We start from the raw sequence: 18,923 nt of genomic DNA, 5'->3' as shown, positions 1-18,923 counted from the left end.
AGACGTCCTTGCATTAAAGGTGGGGCCAGGCAGTGGGACTTGCCTGCTCTCCAGCACTGACTGTCTGCCAAGGGCAGAGGCAGGGTTGTTCGAGAAGGACCTCTCCTTGTCAGAAGCTAGAAACCACCCATCCAGCTCTGCAGTTTTGATTCATCCAGTGAAGACTTCAACCCCAGCACGGCCTGGCCACTGCCACCCACAAGAGACCCAGTGCCCCTCGCCCACCCCACTGCCAGTTCAGGGAGGGTCTTACGGGACAGGCGGCTGTTGTCGGCCTGGTGACTGCTCTGAGTGCTCGTGCCTGGGTCATCCCTCTGGATCTGCTGCTCTTTGCTGGCTACAATCTCTGGTTTTGGGCGCCGGCCTGTGCAGAAGGGAGAGGTGGCATCAGTAACAGAGAGATGTGCTCAGAATTAACTTTTGCTGTGCTGATGAAAGCAAATATTCCCAGATAGGAGGTGGAAGTAAGTACTTTCTGGACTCCAACAGCCCTAGGGACTCAAAGCACTCAGCCTGCTGGCAGGAACTAAAGCTAAAGGGGCAGATTTGTTAATAGATCCTCCTCATACCTAATTTTCTACAACTTTGAATTGGTTTTCTTGAAATGTGGCTAGATTTCTGTCTCCAGGCAGAGGATGGATTAAACAACCTCTTGACATTTATACTAGACCCGTTTTCTACAGTTCTGCAGGTGTTCAACTGAGACATCAAGAGAAAGGATTTATTCCAACCCAACAGAGGATCAGTTCGAATTTTCCCCATCCTACCCTCAACTTTCCCTTCTGACAGTTGCTCTAAGCTGAGGGCAGATGGGTTTCCAGAGCAGAAACACTCCCATTGTCCCAAGGCTGGTGCCTTGTGCCTCAGGGCTGGGACAGGATGTTCCAGAGAGGCCCTCCCCTGACTGAGAGCCCAGGGGAGCCCGGGGAAAGCTCTGCCCTTTACCGGTGCGGAAGGTGACCATGGCCGTCTGTCCCTCGCCGGCACAGTTGTGAGCAGCCATCTCCACCTCGTAGAGGCTCCCAGGGTCCAGCCTGGTGAGGGTCAGGCGGTGCTGCGAGGCTGGCACATCCCTCACGGCCCAGCTGTCCGAGGCGTTGGTGACCTGCTGAGAGACCAATGCAGGTGTTGCAGAGCTTGGGGCAGGTTGGGCTTCCTGTGGGCACTGAGCTCAGAAACTTTTTAGTAAGTTGTGTCCCAACCACATCTACCTTCCCTTCCCTCCCCTCTCTGCAAAAGAGGGAGACGTTTCCAGCCTGATTTTGCAAAGCAATTCAGGTATAAGCAAGACAACTCACCCAAGCCCCAGAGTGTTTTCTTCGCCCCAGGGTTCAGTCAGCCCTGTTCTATTCTCTGGTTCCCTTTGATACCACCACCCCTCAATTCACGTAAATCTCTGGAGCGGATGTGCCCCATAAAATGCAGCATTAGCCACAGGACTGAGCTGCTTTAGGAGCCAAATCTTTCCTGCAGCCCAGCTTCTGAACTGCTCATTTAGATACTGGCCATCTCCATGGGATGAAGTACCCCAGACACAACTTTGTTTTACTGAGTTTTATCCAGCCTCTCTCCAGGCACTTTGGGGCTGAAATGAAGAACCGTAATGCTGGAGCAAAGGTTTCTGCAGAGAACAGACTGTGTATGGCCACAGCCTTCAGAAAAGCTTGGAAACACAGTTTGGTTTTCGGTGATACCCTGATGCCCCATGCAGAGGAGGAGGGAAGGTGGAACCTTCCTCCTTCTCCCCAGCTGCAAAGATAATATTTTTGCAGGCAAATAGGCAGGACACTGAAGTGACCCGGTGCCGAAAGGAGCATTAGTAATGCAGGCAACGCAACAGAACGGAAATGCCAAGACTCTGCTGTATCATTCATCTTCTCCAAGCGTTTGACACTGACTGATTAATGCCTGCCTCGTTTTATTTTTATTCCTGAGCCTGCAAAGTTGTGAGGCCAGGGCCAGGAAAGGAAAAGAGAAATTCTTAAGAAACAAAAATAAGGGCTGCATGGCATCTGACTGCTTGCAGGCTGCTGGGAGTTTAGTGGCAGTGTAGGAACACAGTAAAAAGAGACATTCACAGATATTTTCTAGAGAAGAACCAGAACCTTGCCCAGTACAAATGTAGGTCTCCTGTCGGTAGGTTTAACTTTCCTTACAGCCATCTTCTACACAAAGAGCCTTTTCTTCTGTTGTTGAATTGATTCCTTCCCTCTCCACAGACATGCTTTTCCAGTCAGAAATGTCAAAACCAGATCATTATATAACTTGATCCTAAGGATCTTGGATAGAAAGAGACTCTTTCTAAACAAATTTAAGGGTTATTGGGACTAATTCCTTTCCACACAATCCTTAAGCATCCCAAGAAAGAGTCTCCAGCTGAGAATTTGGACTACACTGAAAACATATTACTGCAAACTGCAGTGACCCATGGTGACCTTCACTGCCCCACAGCCCCTTCCAGGTGACATGCTGAAAAACAAATCAAATATGGACAAAGTCCAAGGCTGCAAGTTAAGATTGCAAGCAGAATTAGTAGTTACATGATACGCCACTGGGGAATAAATCTCTTCTTGGCAGACAACCAGAGCCAATAGTCTGGGGATGCTTTTGGCATCTTTGTTTTTTATTTAAGCTTGCCCTATTGTGTTCCTGTGCTGGCATCTTCTGCCTTTGTTTTAAAGGGCTCTTTAAAGAGATGGTTAGCTTAAATCCTCATCTTAAATTTTTTTTAGAAAGAAATCAAGGATTGTAACAGTCTTCTATTACACTATATTTTCACAAAAGCACACAGTTCCAAGGAAATAGATACATATATTCACACGTACTTGAAAACGGTGCCTTGCAGTGGCTGGAAACCCCAAACATGCGATTGGCATGTTTTTGGAATATACTCAAACTCTCTGGGGTTTGAGGCAAAATCTGCCTCTCTACTGCAACTCCCTGTCTACCCAAAGGAAAGAAAAGCAGCAGACAAATAAATTCAAGCCCTTTTTTTCCACTTATCCCCAGCAAAATGGAATGAGGTAGTTTAGACCTCAAAAGCAGAAGTTTTCCCTCAACAATGCTTCATCATTTAAAGAAACTGCTGGGCTACAGCTGTGCCTGTACTGTGCCCGTGGTGCTATGAAGCACCCCAGAGGGAGGAGCCCTTGGGCTCCAGCAGGATTTGGCCGTGCACTGTGCTCACACGGTGGCACCTGCAAGCAATGTACTCCACAGTGCACTGCCTTCCAGCTTCCAGAACTGGGGGCTAAATCCTTCCCAGAGGATTTAGCATGGCTATGACAGCTCTCTGCTGGCTCCTTGCACTCACTGAGCATGGGCACTTCGGTGCTGCTGAGCAGGGCAGGCACATGCAACAGAGAGGCTGCTGCTCTGTGTCCTGCAGCCCAAGCTGTTCAAGGCAGAGGTGACCCCGTGGCTTGTGCCAAGACAAACGCGTTCCAGAGCAAGTCACTGTGCAACCTGTCCTCAGGGCTTCCTACCTGTGCAAGCACACAGCTGGGAATTGGACACGGAAGCTACTGGAGAAGTGTGTGCATGTGCTTTCTGCATACTTATGCAGACAGGCACTGCCACTGGGCTCTCCCTGGACAGCTCAGCAAACCTCCTGTGACAGCCTGTATCCATCACACCTCAACAGGCTGAGGCTGCAGCTCAGGAGGTCCCACTAACCAGCACCACCAGTGAGCGACGGGTGCCCCGGCCCCGAGGCGCCTGCTCACAAGGCGTGCAACGTGTGGCGAGGCCACCAGCCCGCCCGTGGAACAGCACAGAGGGAACGTGGAGCAGGGCAAACCAGGGATACCTTGCGATGCTTCACCACGTAATAGAGGATGGGGGCTCTGCTGTCAGGCCGGGGTCTCCACACCAGGTCGTAGCTGTCCGTCTTGGATGTCCGTGGAGAACTGAGGATAATGGGGGCTTCGGCTGGAGTCACCAGCTCCTTGTTGGCTGCACACTGTGGAGATGCTGCTAGAGGGGTTGTCTCAGGCTTTGGCAGTCCAGCTTTATCCAAGGGCAGCTTGAAGGCACTGTCCTTGGAAGGTGATGTTGGAGGTTGAGCTGAGTCCAGCTGGGCATCTTGCCCAGGGTTGTGTGGAGCTCCTGGAAGACAAGGTATCACAGCAGGGTCAATGCCCATCCCAGTCTGTGGTTAAGGCAGAGCTGTGAGCCCCTTGTGAGGTGCTGCCTGCTATGCCACTCAAAAAAGTGTTGGCAACAATCCCTCCTTCCCTTGCTATAAACCACAGGGTTCCCTGTCTCTCTAACGTCCCTCTTACCCTGTGTAAGTTCAACAGAGTCCAAGGAATCAGGTGGTACCTCTCTTACCCCAGGTGAATTCAGTTTTTAAGCCCTTGCTCAGTGCAAGTTCAGAGAGACAGATCTAAGCCGTGGGGTGAGGCACTACACCTAGATGTCTTATGTCTCTTGTGTAGAGATTGCCCAAATGTGCACACATGTCCCTGCTCTTAGGAAGCAAAACTGGTGTCGTATTCCCACAGGCAGCTATGCAGACCTCAGCCAGAACAGCACTTGCAGCATAGGTTAAATAGGAAGCAGAGGCAGCACACCAACTTCCTTCCCCTGCTTCCCCTGTCCCTGCCCTGTGTGCTAGGCTGTGACCGAATGGCCACGACTTTGGAGAGAGGGGCTTACCTGGGCGGGCTGTCCTCAGCTGCACCATGGCTTGGGCACTGCCCACCTCGTTCTCGGCCATGCACTGGTAGATGCCCTCGTCCTCGGGGCCCACGCTGAGCAGCCGCAGCGCGCGGCGCGACAGCCGCAGCCGGTGGCTGCCCGACAGCGGCACCGCGTTGCGCAGCCACATCACTGAGGGCTGCGGGTTCCCTCGCACCTTGCACGTGAACTTGGCGCTCTGGCCCCAGGGAATGATCTGCTGGGACAGCTCCATGGTGACCTCCGGGGGTTCTGTGTGAGGAAAAAACACAGATTGCTGAGCGCTGTTTGGCTGGGAGCACGGCATGGTCACAGTTTTGCACCTTCCTCTCTGGCAGGGATGAGAGCAGTGATGGATCCTTTCCTACCCTAGAGTCCCACTCCCTTTGTGGGAGCCCACGTGGGTCTGCTTCAATGCCCCTCCCCTTCAGCATCCTCATAAACTGCAAAGGGAGGTAGCCCAAGGCCACCTGCCCTCTTGCCCGACATCAGACATCTCCAAGTCCCATTTTTCTGAGCTGAAATGCTACTCTGCAAAGATTGTGCTTGTGCCACAAGAAGACATCGGCATCTGATGAAACACAATCCGTGAAACACAGGCTTAGCCTCCCTAAAAACTGTGAGAATGAGAAGTATGTGTGGTAGAAATATCTGAAGTGCAGCATCCCTTACGTTCGCTACTCCACAAAGAGCTTCCGTACAAAAGAGAATAAAACCAAGACACTCTAATGTCTTCCTTATGGCTATGTCAAATATGTCTAAAAAGCAACCAGGCTTTCACTAGAAAGTATTAGAACAAAAGCAGTGCCACAAATGACAGGAGAAGAGCTTCTGCAGAGGAAGGGAGGATCCATCATCTCCAGCCCATGGTGGGAGCCAAGAAGGAGGAACTACTACCCTCAAGAAAGAATTAGTCTGGTCTCCTGAAAACTAGAACCACAAGCAGGGCTTTGCATTACATCGTGGTTTGTCCAGGGAGGGGAAGAGTGCTTCAGTGCTGGTCTCTTCCCCTAGAAGATGAGCTGTCCAAGCCCTTCCTGAAACAATGGCTCCAGCAGCACTCACCGAACACCTGCACATTGTAGAAGATGAAGGCAGCCCCGGGCTCCCCGACGCCGTTGTCAGCCGTGCAGCTGTAGGTGCCCGAGTCCTCCTCGCTCGTGGGGTCGATCAGGAGGTTGCTGAGCAGGAACCGCGTCTTGTTGTAGGCGGAGACGCCGGAGCCGTCCTTGGCCCAGGTGACCCGCGGTGGGGGGATCCCGCTGGCCACACACTCCAGAATGAGGCTCTGGCCCTTGGTGACAATGATGGTCTGAGCCTCAGGAGGGTAGATTATCCGGGCTGCCTCTGCTGTGGAGCCTGGGGAGGAGAGACGAAGGAAGGAGGTGCGTGGGAAGGAAGGTGGCTGGTGCGAGAGCACCCTGTGCAGTGGCCAGGTAGGAATAATGGTAGGGCACAATGTTTTCCTGTGCTGGGGCAGGTAAATGGCAATGCAGGACAAGAGGGACATTCTCTAAGGGTTCTGTGCTCACGGCAAAGCCCCCTTGCCAAAAGGCTAAGGGCCTTTGCCCGCCTACCACCAAGGACAAATCCTAAGGAAGCATGGCAATCCCAGGGCTGCATACACATACTCCAGGAGCAGACCTTGGGGCCTTCTGCTTCTGGAAAGGAGTTTTCTCAGCAACTGACAATGGTTCACACAAGAAAATCAGTTGTGATAGCACTGGTAAGTACTCCCAGAGCTGGAGGTGTGCAGTGAAGGAAGAATGGCTTACGTCTCACACGGAGCCTCTCACTGGAGACTGAAGTTTTCACCTCCTGTGTCACAGGGTTGTAGGCAGCACATTTGTAAGTCCCCTCATCCTCCTGGCTCGCATTAACGATCTGAAGGTTCCCAGATGGCATAATAAGATAATTGTCTGTAGAGAGAGAAGAGAAAGTGGCACATGGTCACAAGATATGCTCCTGTCCGGCCTCCTGGAAGACAGGCAGTGCCCTGAAGAAAAGGTGGACCAGGGGGAAAGAAAAAAGCACGATGTCCCAGGCAGCATGGACATCAGGGTGACCATGCCAGGGACCCTAAACTAACTTGTGCTCAGATAGGTGGCAAAGGTAGAGACAGCTACTGCTGGTAAGGAAGGGCAAAACCAAGGGTCCTGTGGCGGAACCTGCTGGGACAGACCCCTGTGCCCTCACCTCGGGAGGCCTCCAGCCACTCCTGCTTCACACTGTAGCGGACCTGAGCTTTGGGGTGACTTTCGGGCAGGTCACAGGCGATCACAGCTGTGTTCCCTTCATCCACCTCGATCACATGCTGGCCGTCGAACTTGAAATCTTTGAGATCTGCAAAGAGAGTAAAAGACAAGGCATCTCCGTGGCTTGCTAAACATCTCAGTGTCAGCTCATCCTCTCCCCAAGGACTCAGGGCTGTTTCATTGTGCTGCTGGCAGAAGACTGCTCTGACCCCAGCAGCTAGAGAAACTGGCTTGCTTTCACAGTTGGGTTTTTTTTTCCTCCTTTTCCCTACAAAATGAGTAACTTAAAACACAGCTTCTGGAGAAACCGCCTGCTCCAGGGCTGGGAAACTGGGTGTGAAAAATCCTGGCCTGAGAGTAAAAAATAAGCCAACTTACTGCAGCACTGAAGGGTGGCCAAAAATGGTCCTTCTGCCGCCTGCTATTTCACACACTGCTGCTGTCCTGCTACTGAGAGGCTGACTTTGTAGTCATAACTCAGGGAGCCCAGCCTGCTTCAAGGGTGTACGGATGCCAGGTGAGAGGAAGAGTGTGATGGCCCCTGAACTCCTCTCACACCTGAGCAATCAGTGTCTCTGCTCTGGGCACTCTTGCTCCCATCAAATATCTCACAGCTGAAAGTTGGTTAACCACGATGCTTCATGTATGCCCAAGCTCCAGTTAAAAGAACTGTAAGGAAAACCAGCTCCTCCTCTACGTGGCACAGGTGCTCCTTCCCTAAAGCAGCTGTGAAAACCCTGTCCCACCATGTCCCTCTGCCCAGGCTGTGAAGGGAGTTCCCACCCTTGCCAGGCTGATGTAAGCACAGGAACTAAAAGGAAGGAGTACCTGACTTTTTGTTTTCTTTTCTCTGTTTTTTTAAAGCAGGAGGAAAGGACTGCAGTGAAAGCCCACAGATCTGGCAGGGCAGGGAGCATGCCAACCTGGCCTCAGCAAACTTTCCAGAGAGAAAACAGCTTTCCATTCTCTCTGGGCACGATGGCAAATCTTGCAAGCTTGAAGTTTGTCTCCGACAGCCTGTGTTGTGAGGGTGGGAGGTTTTGTGCCAGGAAAAAAGTCCCTCATGCATTTTTACAATGCTGTATACCAGCTCAGGTGAGCACTAGTGAAAACAGCACACCCCGCAGTTGGTTGTTGTCACAGGTGACTGGTCACCTGTCACATCAAGGCTCAGGTTGGTGCCTCTTCCCAGGACCCAGGGCTAACAGATCTCCTGAATGGCATGCCACTTAATCTGGGTGAGACCACACTTCCTTTGCAAAACCCCACTCTAAGGCAGCATGTTGCATCTGCAGCCACGGCACGGCCACGTGCTGTCGACAGCTCCCTCGCCCCTAGAAACCCATCCCAGGACGTGGCACCCGTGACCCCGGGCAGTTTGGGGAGCTGGGGGGGGGGGGCAGCAGGAGGGCAGCAAGCAGCCTCCCTTGGCAGCCCCAGCCAGCAGAAAAATGTGGGGTTTGTTCTCTGGGAAATGCAGCAGCGCTCCAAGAGCAAAAGACAACTCTGGCTCCAAGCTTCTCCCACCCACAGTCATGGAAAAGTGACATGAAATTTCTCAAGCAGACTTTCTGATTAAAGCAAGATCCTTTATGGAGTTTAAATAAAAACCAGCTCTCTTGGCAAGGCACGGAGAAAGCCTCCCCGAGCGCGGTGCGGAGGGGCTGTCGGGCGGCTGCTGGGGGAGCCAGCGGTCCCAGGCCCAGATCTGAGGGGAGGGCAGGAGGTTGAAAAGAAAAGGGGAGGTTTTGCAATGTCATAAAAATGATTTGCAATGAACACGCTTAATACTTCTGGAATTTCTTGGCATTGTTCAATTAAAAAAAATAATAAAAAGAAGGAATACGGCTGAAGTTCAGAAATGTGATTAATCCTTTCAGACAAGCTGAGGAGGGGAGCCATGTTTCCACTGGATATTAAAGCCAGATGAAAGTTAACTCTTAACTTGTGAAAAGCTGGCAGCGCCTCACGCTCCTCTGCCAATGAAAGTTACTGCTCGGGAGGGGAAGGATGATGGATATTTTCCCCTCTTTGCTTTTTATATTTGATCAAGGAATAAAATAGTGAGAGCCACAGAAATGGAAAGAGGTGGAGAAGTGGCGAAAGCCCAGTGTCCGCCTGCCCACACCGCGCATGTTTCTCCGATCAACAAAATATAAACGAGCATCAGGAAAATTAATGTGCGCCTTGGTGGTCTGGATTCATCACAGCCAAATTAAGATTTTGGAGCCAAGGCATAGGCTCCAGCAATGCTGGCAGGGATCTGCACACACATACTTACACGAGCACGTGTACATGCACACGTACCCTGAAGAGAAGAAGGGGCCCAAGAGCCTGGAAAAAGAGCAGACCCAAGGTCCTTGAGTCTGCATGGCCGAGCCATCTTGAAGATGGAAAATGATGACCCTGTGCCAGGGCACCCCCTGGGCTGGGCAGACATGGGGACCTCTCACATGCAGCCCCCCAGATGGTGGCTCAGCCCACATCTCACAGCTGTGGGTGTTACAGCCCCACAGTAGGGAGGCAGGACCTGCAGCTCTTCCTGGCTTCCCCTCAGCCCAAAAGTGAGGGACAGGGGGTGAAACTGTGGCCAGAGGGGGAAAGAACAGAGGAAATGGATCTTGGGACAGCTGTGGGAGCAAGAACCAGGTACCTCTGGAGAAGCAGAACGAAACTGGCAGGGGAGAGGGGAAAAATAGCAGAACTGGGACAAACTACTTTCTCATATGCCAAGAGTACGAGCTTCCTGCCAAACTACTCTCCTAAATTCCTGGTTCCCCACAGAGAACAAGACTGGTTTATTTGCCAGTGGATTTTGGCCATGGGCGATCTCAACTACCCCACTTGCCACTGGTATGGGCATGTATAGCCATCCTTTAGCACCCATAGGTCAGCCAGAGCTGGTGAGGGGTGGTCAGGGTCACCCCTGTCCCCCTCTGTGCATGGGACAAGCTCCCCCACACACATCCTGTTGAATTTGGCCCCAGCACAGCAAAACAGAGGGCCAGCGCCAAGCTGGGACAACCAGCTTCATCCTGCGGGGTTCAAACAAGCTGTCCCTGAGTTGTGGGGGGACCATGGCATGTCCCCCCCCAGCAGGGAGGGGTGGAGGAGAGGATCCATGCCAGGGGGATATGCAGCACTTGCCCCTTCAGCTGCCCAGCCAGCAGCAGCCAGGCCCCACACCTAACATGCAATTTGCACCAGAGTCTAACAACCACTGCAGCTGGGAGAAACCACATCCCCTCTCACTGGCTGGGTTTTCCTTCTCATATGGCAGCACCCAGCGTGCCAGCCCATGTTCTTGTCCTTAAAAGACACGCCTGACCACAGTGAAGCAAGTCCTCATCTACCAGCCGTTGTCCAGGAGGTGCTGTGGACAGATAGACTGAGCAATGCGAATCCCAGCTGTGCTGGGATAAGAGGGCTTTTTTTTTCCTCCCTCTTTTTTCCCTTTTTTAGTTTAGGAGGGAGTGCAACCAAAGGCCATTGCTTCATTGCTTGCGTCCATCTGCAGCCGGCCCCGAGGCGCGATGGGGTGAACCGGGGTGCAGGGAGGGTCAGCCCTGCAGCCAACTGTGCTGCTGTCCCTGGGGAGGGAAACCAGCTGAACCCCAGGGCTGGGGGCCAAGCAGCGAGACAGACCCGGTTAAATGAATGGGAGACCATAAATAACTTTGGAGAAGAAGCAATAGTAAATAAAATTATGGTCTCCAAGGTAAAAGTTCTCCCTGCCGCAGGGCAGAGTGACAGAGGGAAGGGAGGGAGCCTGATAAGGGGAATAGGCAGGAATGGTGGGGTCCTCCAGCCTGGGGGCAGGCACGTTTTGCTATTCCCCTCTCAGCTGTGAGAGCAGCCTAGGGCTATGGCTCCCGCTCTCCATCCAGCCAGCAGCACAGCAGCCTGGGCACTGGTGCTGTCACCACCAGATTCCTCCCACCCTGCTGACACAGGCACAGCCCCACAGACTCCTGCCTACTCACACCCCCCACATGCCTCAGCCCCACTCCCCCAACCCTGGGCCCATCTCACAGTCCTCCTCATGCCACAGCTCCGCTAGCTCACAGAACACCACCTGTGTTTTCCTTCTCTCCCCTGCTCACATCATGTCGGTCCCCGGGGCCTAAGCCCCTGTGCCTGCTCTGCAAATGCTTTTCCAACAGGCAGCCATCCCCTTCCTTCCCTCCCTCCCTCCCGCCATTGCCTCTGGGGAGTATCAGCGGAGAGGCCCGGGCGAAGGAAAATGAATGGGGCTGTCTTCAGAAAGCAGCTGCAAATTCCTGGGGGACGCCCAGGCTGACCCCGTGCAGGGTCACTGCCCACAAGCACCACACGCTGGGGCCCAGCTTCCTACACGTGCTGCCACAAGGCCGAGGACTGACCTCACCCCTGGCACCGATGGAGGAAACAGGGCAACGAGCCTCCCTTGCCCACAGCCTTCCTGGGACACAGGTGCCTGCAGTCCCTCACCCCTGGCCACAGGGACACTGGAACAGGTAGAGTTCCTTTGCTGCACTCCTTATCCGTTTTTCTGTTCTGTTTTCAAATGTCATGTCTACCCAGGTCAGGCTTGCTGCTGTGTTTGCTACGCTGATTTTCTATGCATACAGGTGAGTGCTGGGAGTTACACAGCTCTCGCTACCTCTGCTCAGCAGCTTTGCTCCAGATCTGCACTTCAACAGTCCCTGTGAGCTCCACCAAGAGCTCCTGATCTTCCAAGCCTCTGGCTGTTACAGAACCAACCCTCAGTACCATGTAATTCCCTGGTGGAATTACTTGGCCCCACCAGAGCCCACTGGAGTTGTGCCTTTTAAATACAGCACCTCTACCCAGGAGAGGGGCTGGGGCAGGGTTTTCTGGCAGGATGGTAACTTTGATACCTAGAATCAGGCACAGAAAACATCTCTCTCTTCTTTGCAGCTGTGATTCATATGAAGACTTAACGCCTGGCTTGGAAAACCAGGAATATTCCTGTTTTATCCTTACAGGCTGTCCCAGACTGCAGCGCTGCCCTGGGGCCTGCAGGGCTGGTCTTGTGCACCACGGTCAAGCCCACAGTGACCAGCAGGTGTGACCTGCAGTGACCTGCCCTGACATGCCATGGGCTGCCAAGGTTGTGTGGAGCACCAGCTCAGCTCTAACTGGACTCAAAGGTGCCCAAGTAATTCCTGAAGTGCGGCTCCCTTTGTCACCTTATGAAATCTCTCCCTTCTGCAAATCCCTCCTCCCTCCACCTCTTGGATATACAACAGCTATTTTATCTCTGCTGCAGAAAGTAAATGCAAGTTTCAACCAGCTCTCTGAGCCAGGGGGAAGAGAGATGGCCTCGGCAACATTGTGCCACAGATGAGAGGAGGAGGTATCAGTCCCAGGGCTATGCTGTGGCTGCCAGCACTGCTGTGATGGTTATCTGCTGCTGACTGTCAGCAAAGCACAGCAGGCCCCAGGGCCCGGCACACAGAGCCTGGGGCATTCCAGAGTGTTTCCTTCAAAGAAGGCCGAAAGAAAGGAGGGGAAATACCCTAAAAGTTGGCCAGATGCTGTTACCTACACTCCTTAAAACCTAGCAAGTCACTTCTTCCAATGACTCCAGGTCCTCTTCCAAAATAAACCTAAGCCTTGAAAATATTTCCATCACTCTCCTTCCCCCCACTTTTAAATGTGCTTTCATTCGCACATTCCTATTTCACTTTCCCCCTGCCACCCCAAAATAATTTTTGGATGGGACTAAGACTTTCAGAGGGTTTTCTTTCAGCCCTAAAGGTTATCTGGAGGAGATGTATCAGCTGCAACGCTGACCTGCCAGGGGCTTTCCTGGCAGGTCACTGAATCAGCTCTGAGCAAGGTCCTGAAGGGGATGTCTGGAGCAGGAGAGAGAGCCCAGGGCACACCTGCTACCACTGCTTTCAGATTCAGCCCCAACCAAGTGGTGCTCCCTGTTCTTTCAGACCACTGCAACGCCACTGTTGCAAGCACCCTCCAGCTCATGAGCATGAGACTGGTTATTTGAACCCTTCCAAAAGGTTTTCCTTCCACACCTTCAGTCCCACATTTTTACTGGGATGCCCTTTCTCTCTTCACTCACTGACTGCTAAATCTTCCCCACCTGGGTGCTCTTTGTCACCAGAGGCTATCCAGGTGTGTGGGATACAGCCTCTGCCACCCCCAGCTACCCCTGAGGACGAGGGACCCAAGCAGCACAGCAGAGCACAGCACAGCACAGGGGTTTTCCACAATGGATTACCTGCTTGATCATCCAACCTCTGGCTCCAATTTTGTGAGCTCCACTGAATGGTGCTCCTGACTTCCTCTCAGACGTGCATTTGCCAAGACAGGGACCACAGCAATGGCCAAGTCCTTCTCTTTTGCACACACATCCCCAGGTGCAATCCAGTAGGCAAAGGTAATTTGCCTCCTGGAGAGGGCTGATACACTACTCAGTGGCTTTGATTTGTCCTGAAGGACATGGTGGAGCCTTCTGGTGCTTTAGGACTTGTCTCCCATCCACCACTGATGCTAGACTAAAGCAGTCAGATAGTCAGACACACTTTTCCCAGAAGACAGAGCTGGTGGTGGGCTGGGGTGCGAGTAAAAAAGAAAAGGGGATCAGCTAAGCAGGAGCTGATCAGGCTGAGGAGCTGTGCACACCCTACTCTCGTAAATGCAAACCATGCCCGTGGTAATCCCATCCACCTCTCCCCTCCTCTCCTTCCCTGTATCAGGCCACCAGCACACACAGCCCCCTTTCTGCTCTGGAATGCATTCTCCGAAACTTAATCTCAGCATGGGGCTCAGGCCAAATCCCCCGACAGATTCGGCCCCGTGACAACCCCCTCCCACCCTGCCTCGGAGTTCAGCAACTCTCTCCTAGCTTTCCCTGGCCTCCTCCTCCCACCCAGCCTGGCCTAAACATTTCACTCCTGATTAATGTACCACTGACAAGCCAATAGTTCTTGGCTTTAAAGCAAAGCCAGGCCCCACTTTGCACAAACATCTTCACTTCTTCATTTTCTTAAGACTTAGCCCCGAACTTCTTTTTGCTGGGAAAGATGAAGCCCTTTCTACACTCAGGGACTGTCACTGCAAGGCAATGGGAACCTCCTCTGCACACACTTGCTCCACCAAACACTGTGTGGATTCTGAGAAGGTGGGGTTCTCCACTGCTCTTTCTCAGATGCAACCAAGTACATCACCTTCTGGCCAAATACACACGACACCTGGCCAAAACCAGGTGCTTGTAGGAAAAACTGCCCGCACCTCTGGCCACACACACGTCTCCCAGTGCCAGAGGGCAGCGGTGAGGAGCACGTAAGATCAGGGATAGGAGCAGAGTCCCTTGCTCAGAGTTGTGTCTCAGGAAGGCAGTTAAACTTAGCACACGTGGACCCAGTGCTGGCAGCAGTCCTGCAGCAGCCCCAGCAGCAGTTGGGCCGTCAGCACCAGCAGGTACTATTTATGAACTCCATCAATAAGTCAGGAACCAGAGAAGACAGCCTGACTGTCAGGAAACCAACCACACACACAAACCTCATAGCTCAGGTATTCCCTGGTCTTGCAAAAAACTTCTCCCTGCAGGGCAAGTCAGCAGCCTGCCACGCAGGAGGAGGACAGCTTGGGTCAGACTGGGCCACACCATGTCAGCCAATCCAAGACCAAAAATGCTACAGAAGGGCCTATACCAAAGGAGTCACCCCTTGATGCCAGCACAAGCAAGCAAGAATGGATGAGCCTCTCAAAGATGTGTGAGTGATGGCCCAGGCAAAGCAGGGGCGGCCAGAGAACTAAAGCTACTCACTGGCTAAGGTGACCACTGCAGGGACACTGGCGATGACTCCCTCAGGCACACGAGCGATGCACTGGTACCGCCCCACAGTGCGGTTGTTGAGGGCCGTGATGATGAGCTTCCCTCGCTCCACGTGAATACCCAGCACCTCGTCTGAGCCAGCCAGCTCCTTCCCGTTCAGTCTCCAGGTGAGGTTCACTCGGGGGGGTTCCACCACACACCCCAGGCTGACCGGGCCCCCAGGTTTTTGGACAATAGAAGCAGGCTGTACTGTGACCTGCAGAGATTCACCTGCACAGAGGAAAAAAATGGAAATAAGAAAGCACTCTGAGACACAGCAATAGAAAGGACAGAGGAAAAAGCTGCAGTGCGGTACATTTTGCATTCCCCACGGCCTCTCCTTGTGTTGCACCATCCCCTTGACTCCTCACATACCCATCCTAATTTTTAGAGATCTACACCAGCCCCATTTCTTCTTGGCACTGCCTGAGAGTAATGTTCCACTCCAAATGTATCTTCTCCTCTGGAGGAGGGTTTGAACCTAGACCTTTGGTCAAGGCTACTCAGGGAACAGCAGAGAGGAAACCTCTGTCCTTGAGGCACGGCTTTTCTAAACAGCATTGAGGCAAACCAGAATGGGTAAGAAAAGACACTCACTCAGTTTGGCAAAACAGCTGGCAGCCGCAAGCACAAGGCAAGGGATGGGGGACATGGGCCTCTTCCTTCCACGTGTCATTGCCATCCCATGTGCTGTGCCCTGGGGCGCCCAGGGAAGGGTCCCATAAGCTGCCTCAGGGGATGCAGTGGATCTGTGGCAGTGGATTCCTGTGGATGATAAGAGACATGATAGATGAAACCCCTCGGGCTTCTCTCTGCTTTCCAGCCCTGTCTGGCTTCTGTATCAACATCCCTAAACCGCCACAGATTCACCAAGCCAGTGGCCTGAGGAGACTACAGACACTGATGTAAGCATTTCTCTTCTCCAGCCTCCCCCCCAGGCACGGCTGGGAGTCTCCCAAGACATCCCATCCTCACAGAGACACACACCCCCTTCCCCATTTCATACTTGGCACAGTGAATGACAGTGATGCACACCAGGCAATTTTCAGGAGCAAAACACAAACATTTCCAACAAAGTGTCACTGAAGATATCCGCTGAGTGTTGCTGCCACTTCTTGGCTATGTCTGGAATATAGCCTATTTTGAACACTCAAGTAAATGAGCAGTACAAGCCCATTCTAAGTGACTCAATCTACAAAAATACTTCAAATTAACTGTTTTGCCTGAAACACACCACCTATTTTAAGTCTACAGAAACCACCAGGGTCGTATTTGAAAGCATCAACTAGCCCCAAAAAACTAGAAATGTAAGGCCACCTGTCACATGCCAGGTTGCTGTGTAGAGCTGCACACTGCAGCAGCTGCTTTGGAGACTCATGAACAAACACTAAAGCAGACAAACCAGGTCAGGGGGACTCAAGACCTCAGTAGCTGCCCCAAGAGACACCTCAGATGTCAGACTGAATTCAACTTTAATCAAAGGCAACAGGCTGAAGTCAAGAGGAGATTTCCCTCTACTGGTACCATAATGCAGCTATAAGATTTTGAGCTCCCTTCAGCTGCAGCACTAAGATGACCTGCAAGTTCTTAGGGCACTGCAGAATTGCACCTGTGGCATGTCTACAAGGAAGAAGCCCAAGACCAAACCCAAAGCAGCCATGACAGCCAGCCCAAAGAGCAATTATACTGCCTGCTTCCCCTGCAGCAATCAGCTCATTAGCCACAACCATCCTCAGGAGCACCTGACCCTGCAGAGTAGTATTTCCTACTTCCACCACAGTCACTGCTTGAGCACGTGCTCTCCATACCCATCTCAGTCAAAAAGAGGGCACAAGTCCCTTCAAGCATAACTCCCAAAATTAAACCTCCTAACTCCTGAAGTAAGGACTGACACATACTCCTCTTGAGATGCTTGGTGAGTTGTTCAAGGCAAGGCTAATTACTTTTAGCAAGAAAACCACAGCATTTGGGGAAACATCACCAAGCTGCTCTCAAATGACTGTGCTTGGCTTTTGGTGACAGCAAAGGCGCAAAAGTGAAGCACAGGGCAATTTCCATGGCCAGCCATGCTGTGGTCTACACCATGACAGCAAGAATCCAGCAGGCTGGCTTGAACACCTCCCTGCAAACTGGGCTGTCCCTCTGACAGCCTCACAAGCTGTCCCTTTCCCCCACACATCCCAGTGCCCTGCTTGAAGGAGAAGTCATGGAAGAGACATCCATATAAAGTTGAGAAGAGAGAAGCCTCCTCTGAACTGGTGATTTCAAAAGGAAAAAACACTAAGTAAAGTGATATGCTGCTGGAGTTTTGGAAAGGCCACAAAGAGCATCTTTACATCTTTACTGGCCCTCTGCAGGCCAGTATAATTCAGTGCACTGGCTGGCCCAGGAGGCTCTACACAAGGCAGCTCTTTCCAGGAGTTACACAGTCATGGGTAGAGTGGCTGTGAGGCCAAGGATGACAAGCCCTGCTGAGAGGCAGAGTAAATTAAGTCAAGCTTGGCATGGCCCAATGTGGCTTCCAGGCAACCAGGAGCATGGGCAGAGCTCAGACATTTGGCATATCCTGAAGGCATCCAGAGAGAACAGCTAGGCCATACCCCAGCTACTGCAGGCCACAGCCCCATCACATGTGAAAATGCCTGTGGGTAACCTTCAGTGCCAAAGAGATAAGACAGCAATTTCCCTCCCACACACCTCTTGGTATTCACTCTCCTCACCTGAGAAGTGTCTCAAAATTTCCCCCACCAAACAGCACAGTGTTGTACAAGATACTTTAGTGACTGACTTGGAGACCTCAAGTTTATTTCTCCACGTAAGACAGCCACTAAAGCACCCTCCATTATGCCACAGCCACCATGGCAAGCCACCACTGACAATGGCTGTGAAAGTGCCCTGGGCCTGTCCATACCAGAACATGCAGTGTTGACAGCACTGCTGATGCACAAGGTCACACTACTTACACTCATCTGGAAAAGACTTTGAGGTAGTTCAGGCTTAAAAACACTTCAACCCTAAGATGGAGATGGAAAGCCTTTCACTGATGTAGAAGAGACATTTTGGGGTAGGAGTTACTGTCTGGTTCCTCAGTGCTGGAAGCCTATGGAGCAAAGCTGACTCATTCCCCCTATCTGGATAGGTTTGGCAGCAGGATGGAAGAATGTTGGACGGAAAGGAGTTGCTCCCTGGAGCCCAGGCTGAGGGAAGGGATAGGCAAAGACATTCCCAACCAGACCTCCCTGCAGCTCTGTGTCCCACAGAGTCTCTGGCCAGAAGGGCAAAGCCAAAGGCACAGAACTGTGCATGAGACCCTTCGTGAGCTAGGACCACCCAGGCACATCAGTGTGATGTGCTGTGCTGCCTGCCCCCAGGTCTGTGAAAAGATGAAGAGCAATAGGTGGGGAGAAAAAAAAGGGAGCTCAAAAAATTTGGCCACGGCACTGGGCAGATTGAAGAGTATTGAGCAGAGAATGGGGAGAGAAGGTGTGTTGCAACAAGTGTATGCATGGTACCTCCCCAAACCTCCAGGCAAGAGTACCAGCTCTAAATAGGGACATGTGGCCATTTCTTTCACAGCTGAGTGAAGTACAAAAAGTAAATGGCCAGCAAAAAAATAATGAGGAAAATGAATGAAAACATCAATTCCAAAAGAACTATTAGGATCCAGGGCCAGATTTTGAAATTCTCAGCTTCCACAATTGAAGCCAGATTTTCAAAAGCATTCAGTTCTTGACATGCTGAGCTCTCCTGAATAGGCAACCAACTTATTTTGATGCCTAAATGGGAGCTGACCTCTTTTGAAAATGCTGCCCTTAAGCAGCCTGCAATAGTGCAAAGCAAGGAACTTGATTAATCAGGCAGCTTTCGATCTGCCTCGTGTCCCTGCCAGCAGCACCAGAATGGACTGCAGTGGGAGAGGAGTCAGAGGTGGGGAGTGGAGGAGACCTCAGGCACTCCAGCTGACTTCCCAGAGGTGGTGGTCCCGGGTAGGGGCTGCAGGGCTGCTGCATGACAGCATCCTGCTCTGCTGCCTCCCCTCCCCAGGCCGGTACCTTGTGAGGTGCCCCTGGTTGCCAACACTCCTGCAACCACCGAGACCAGTCATGACAGCTCCTGCTTAATTGCTATCTAGGAAAAGAAAGAGT

General features: G+C 52.2%; 1 protein-coding gene across 3 annotated transcripts in view; it reads right to left on the bottom strand.

Annotated features, from left to right (window-relative positions):
* The window catches only part of BOC (BOC cell adhesion associated, oncogene regulated), a 54,441-nt gene that overhangs the window by 7,666 nt on the left and 27,852 nt on the right, over positions 1-18,923 (bottom strand). For 2 of the 3 annotated variants that reach the window (XM_066175246.1, XM_066175244.1), the window contains exons 2-10: positions 15,376-15,543; positions 14,731-15,009; positions 6,877-7,023; positions 6,456-6,599; positions 5,746-6,039; positions 4,660-4,932; positions 3,809-4,107; positions 946-1,108; positions 254-364 (exon numbers count right to left, since the gene is read on the bottom strand). In XM_066175246.1, coding sequence (XP_066031343.1) covers positions 254-364; positions 946-1,108; positions 3,809-4,107; positions 4,660-4,932; positions 5,746-6,039; positions 6,456-6,599; positions 6,877-7,023; positions 14,731-15,009; positions 15,376-15,460 — 1,795 coding nt within the window. In that variant the 5' untranslated portion in view covers positions 15,461-15,543. The remainder of the gene's footprint in view (positions 1-253; positions 365-945; positions 1,109-3,808; positions 4,108-4,659; positions 4,933-5,745; positions 6,040-6,455; positions 6,600-6,876; positions 7,024-14,730; positions 15,010-15,375; positions 15,544-18,923) is intronic. The other variant, XM_066175245.1, reaches the window with a different exon arrangement.

This window comes from Chamaea fasciata, unplaced genomic scaffold, assembly GCF_029207755.1.
Source record: "Chamaea fasciata isolate MVZ Bird 193981 ecotype frontalis unplaced genomic scaffold, bChaFas1.0.hap1 SCAF_2, whole genome shotgun sequence".
Lineage (NCBI taxonomy): Eukaryota > Metazoa > Chordata > Aves > Passeriformes > Sylviidae > Chamaea > Chamaea fasciata.
This window is presented reverse-complemented; position numbering and strand designations above follow the sequence as displayed.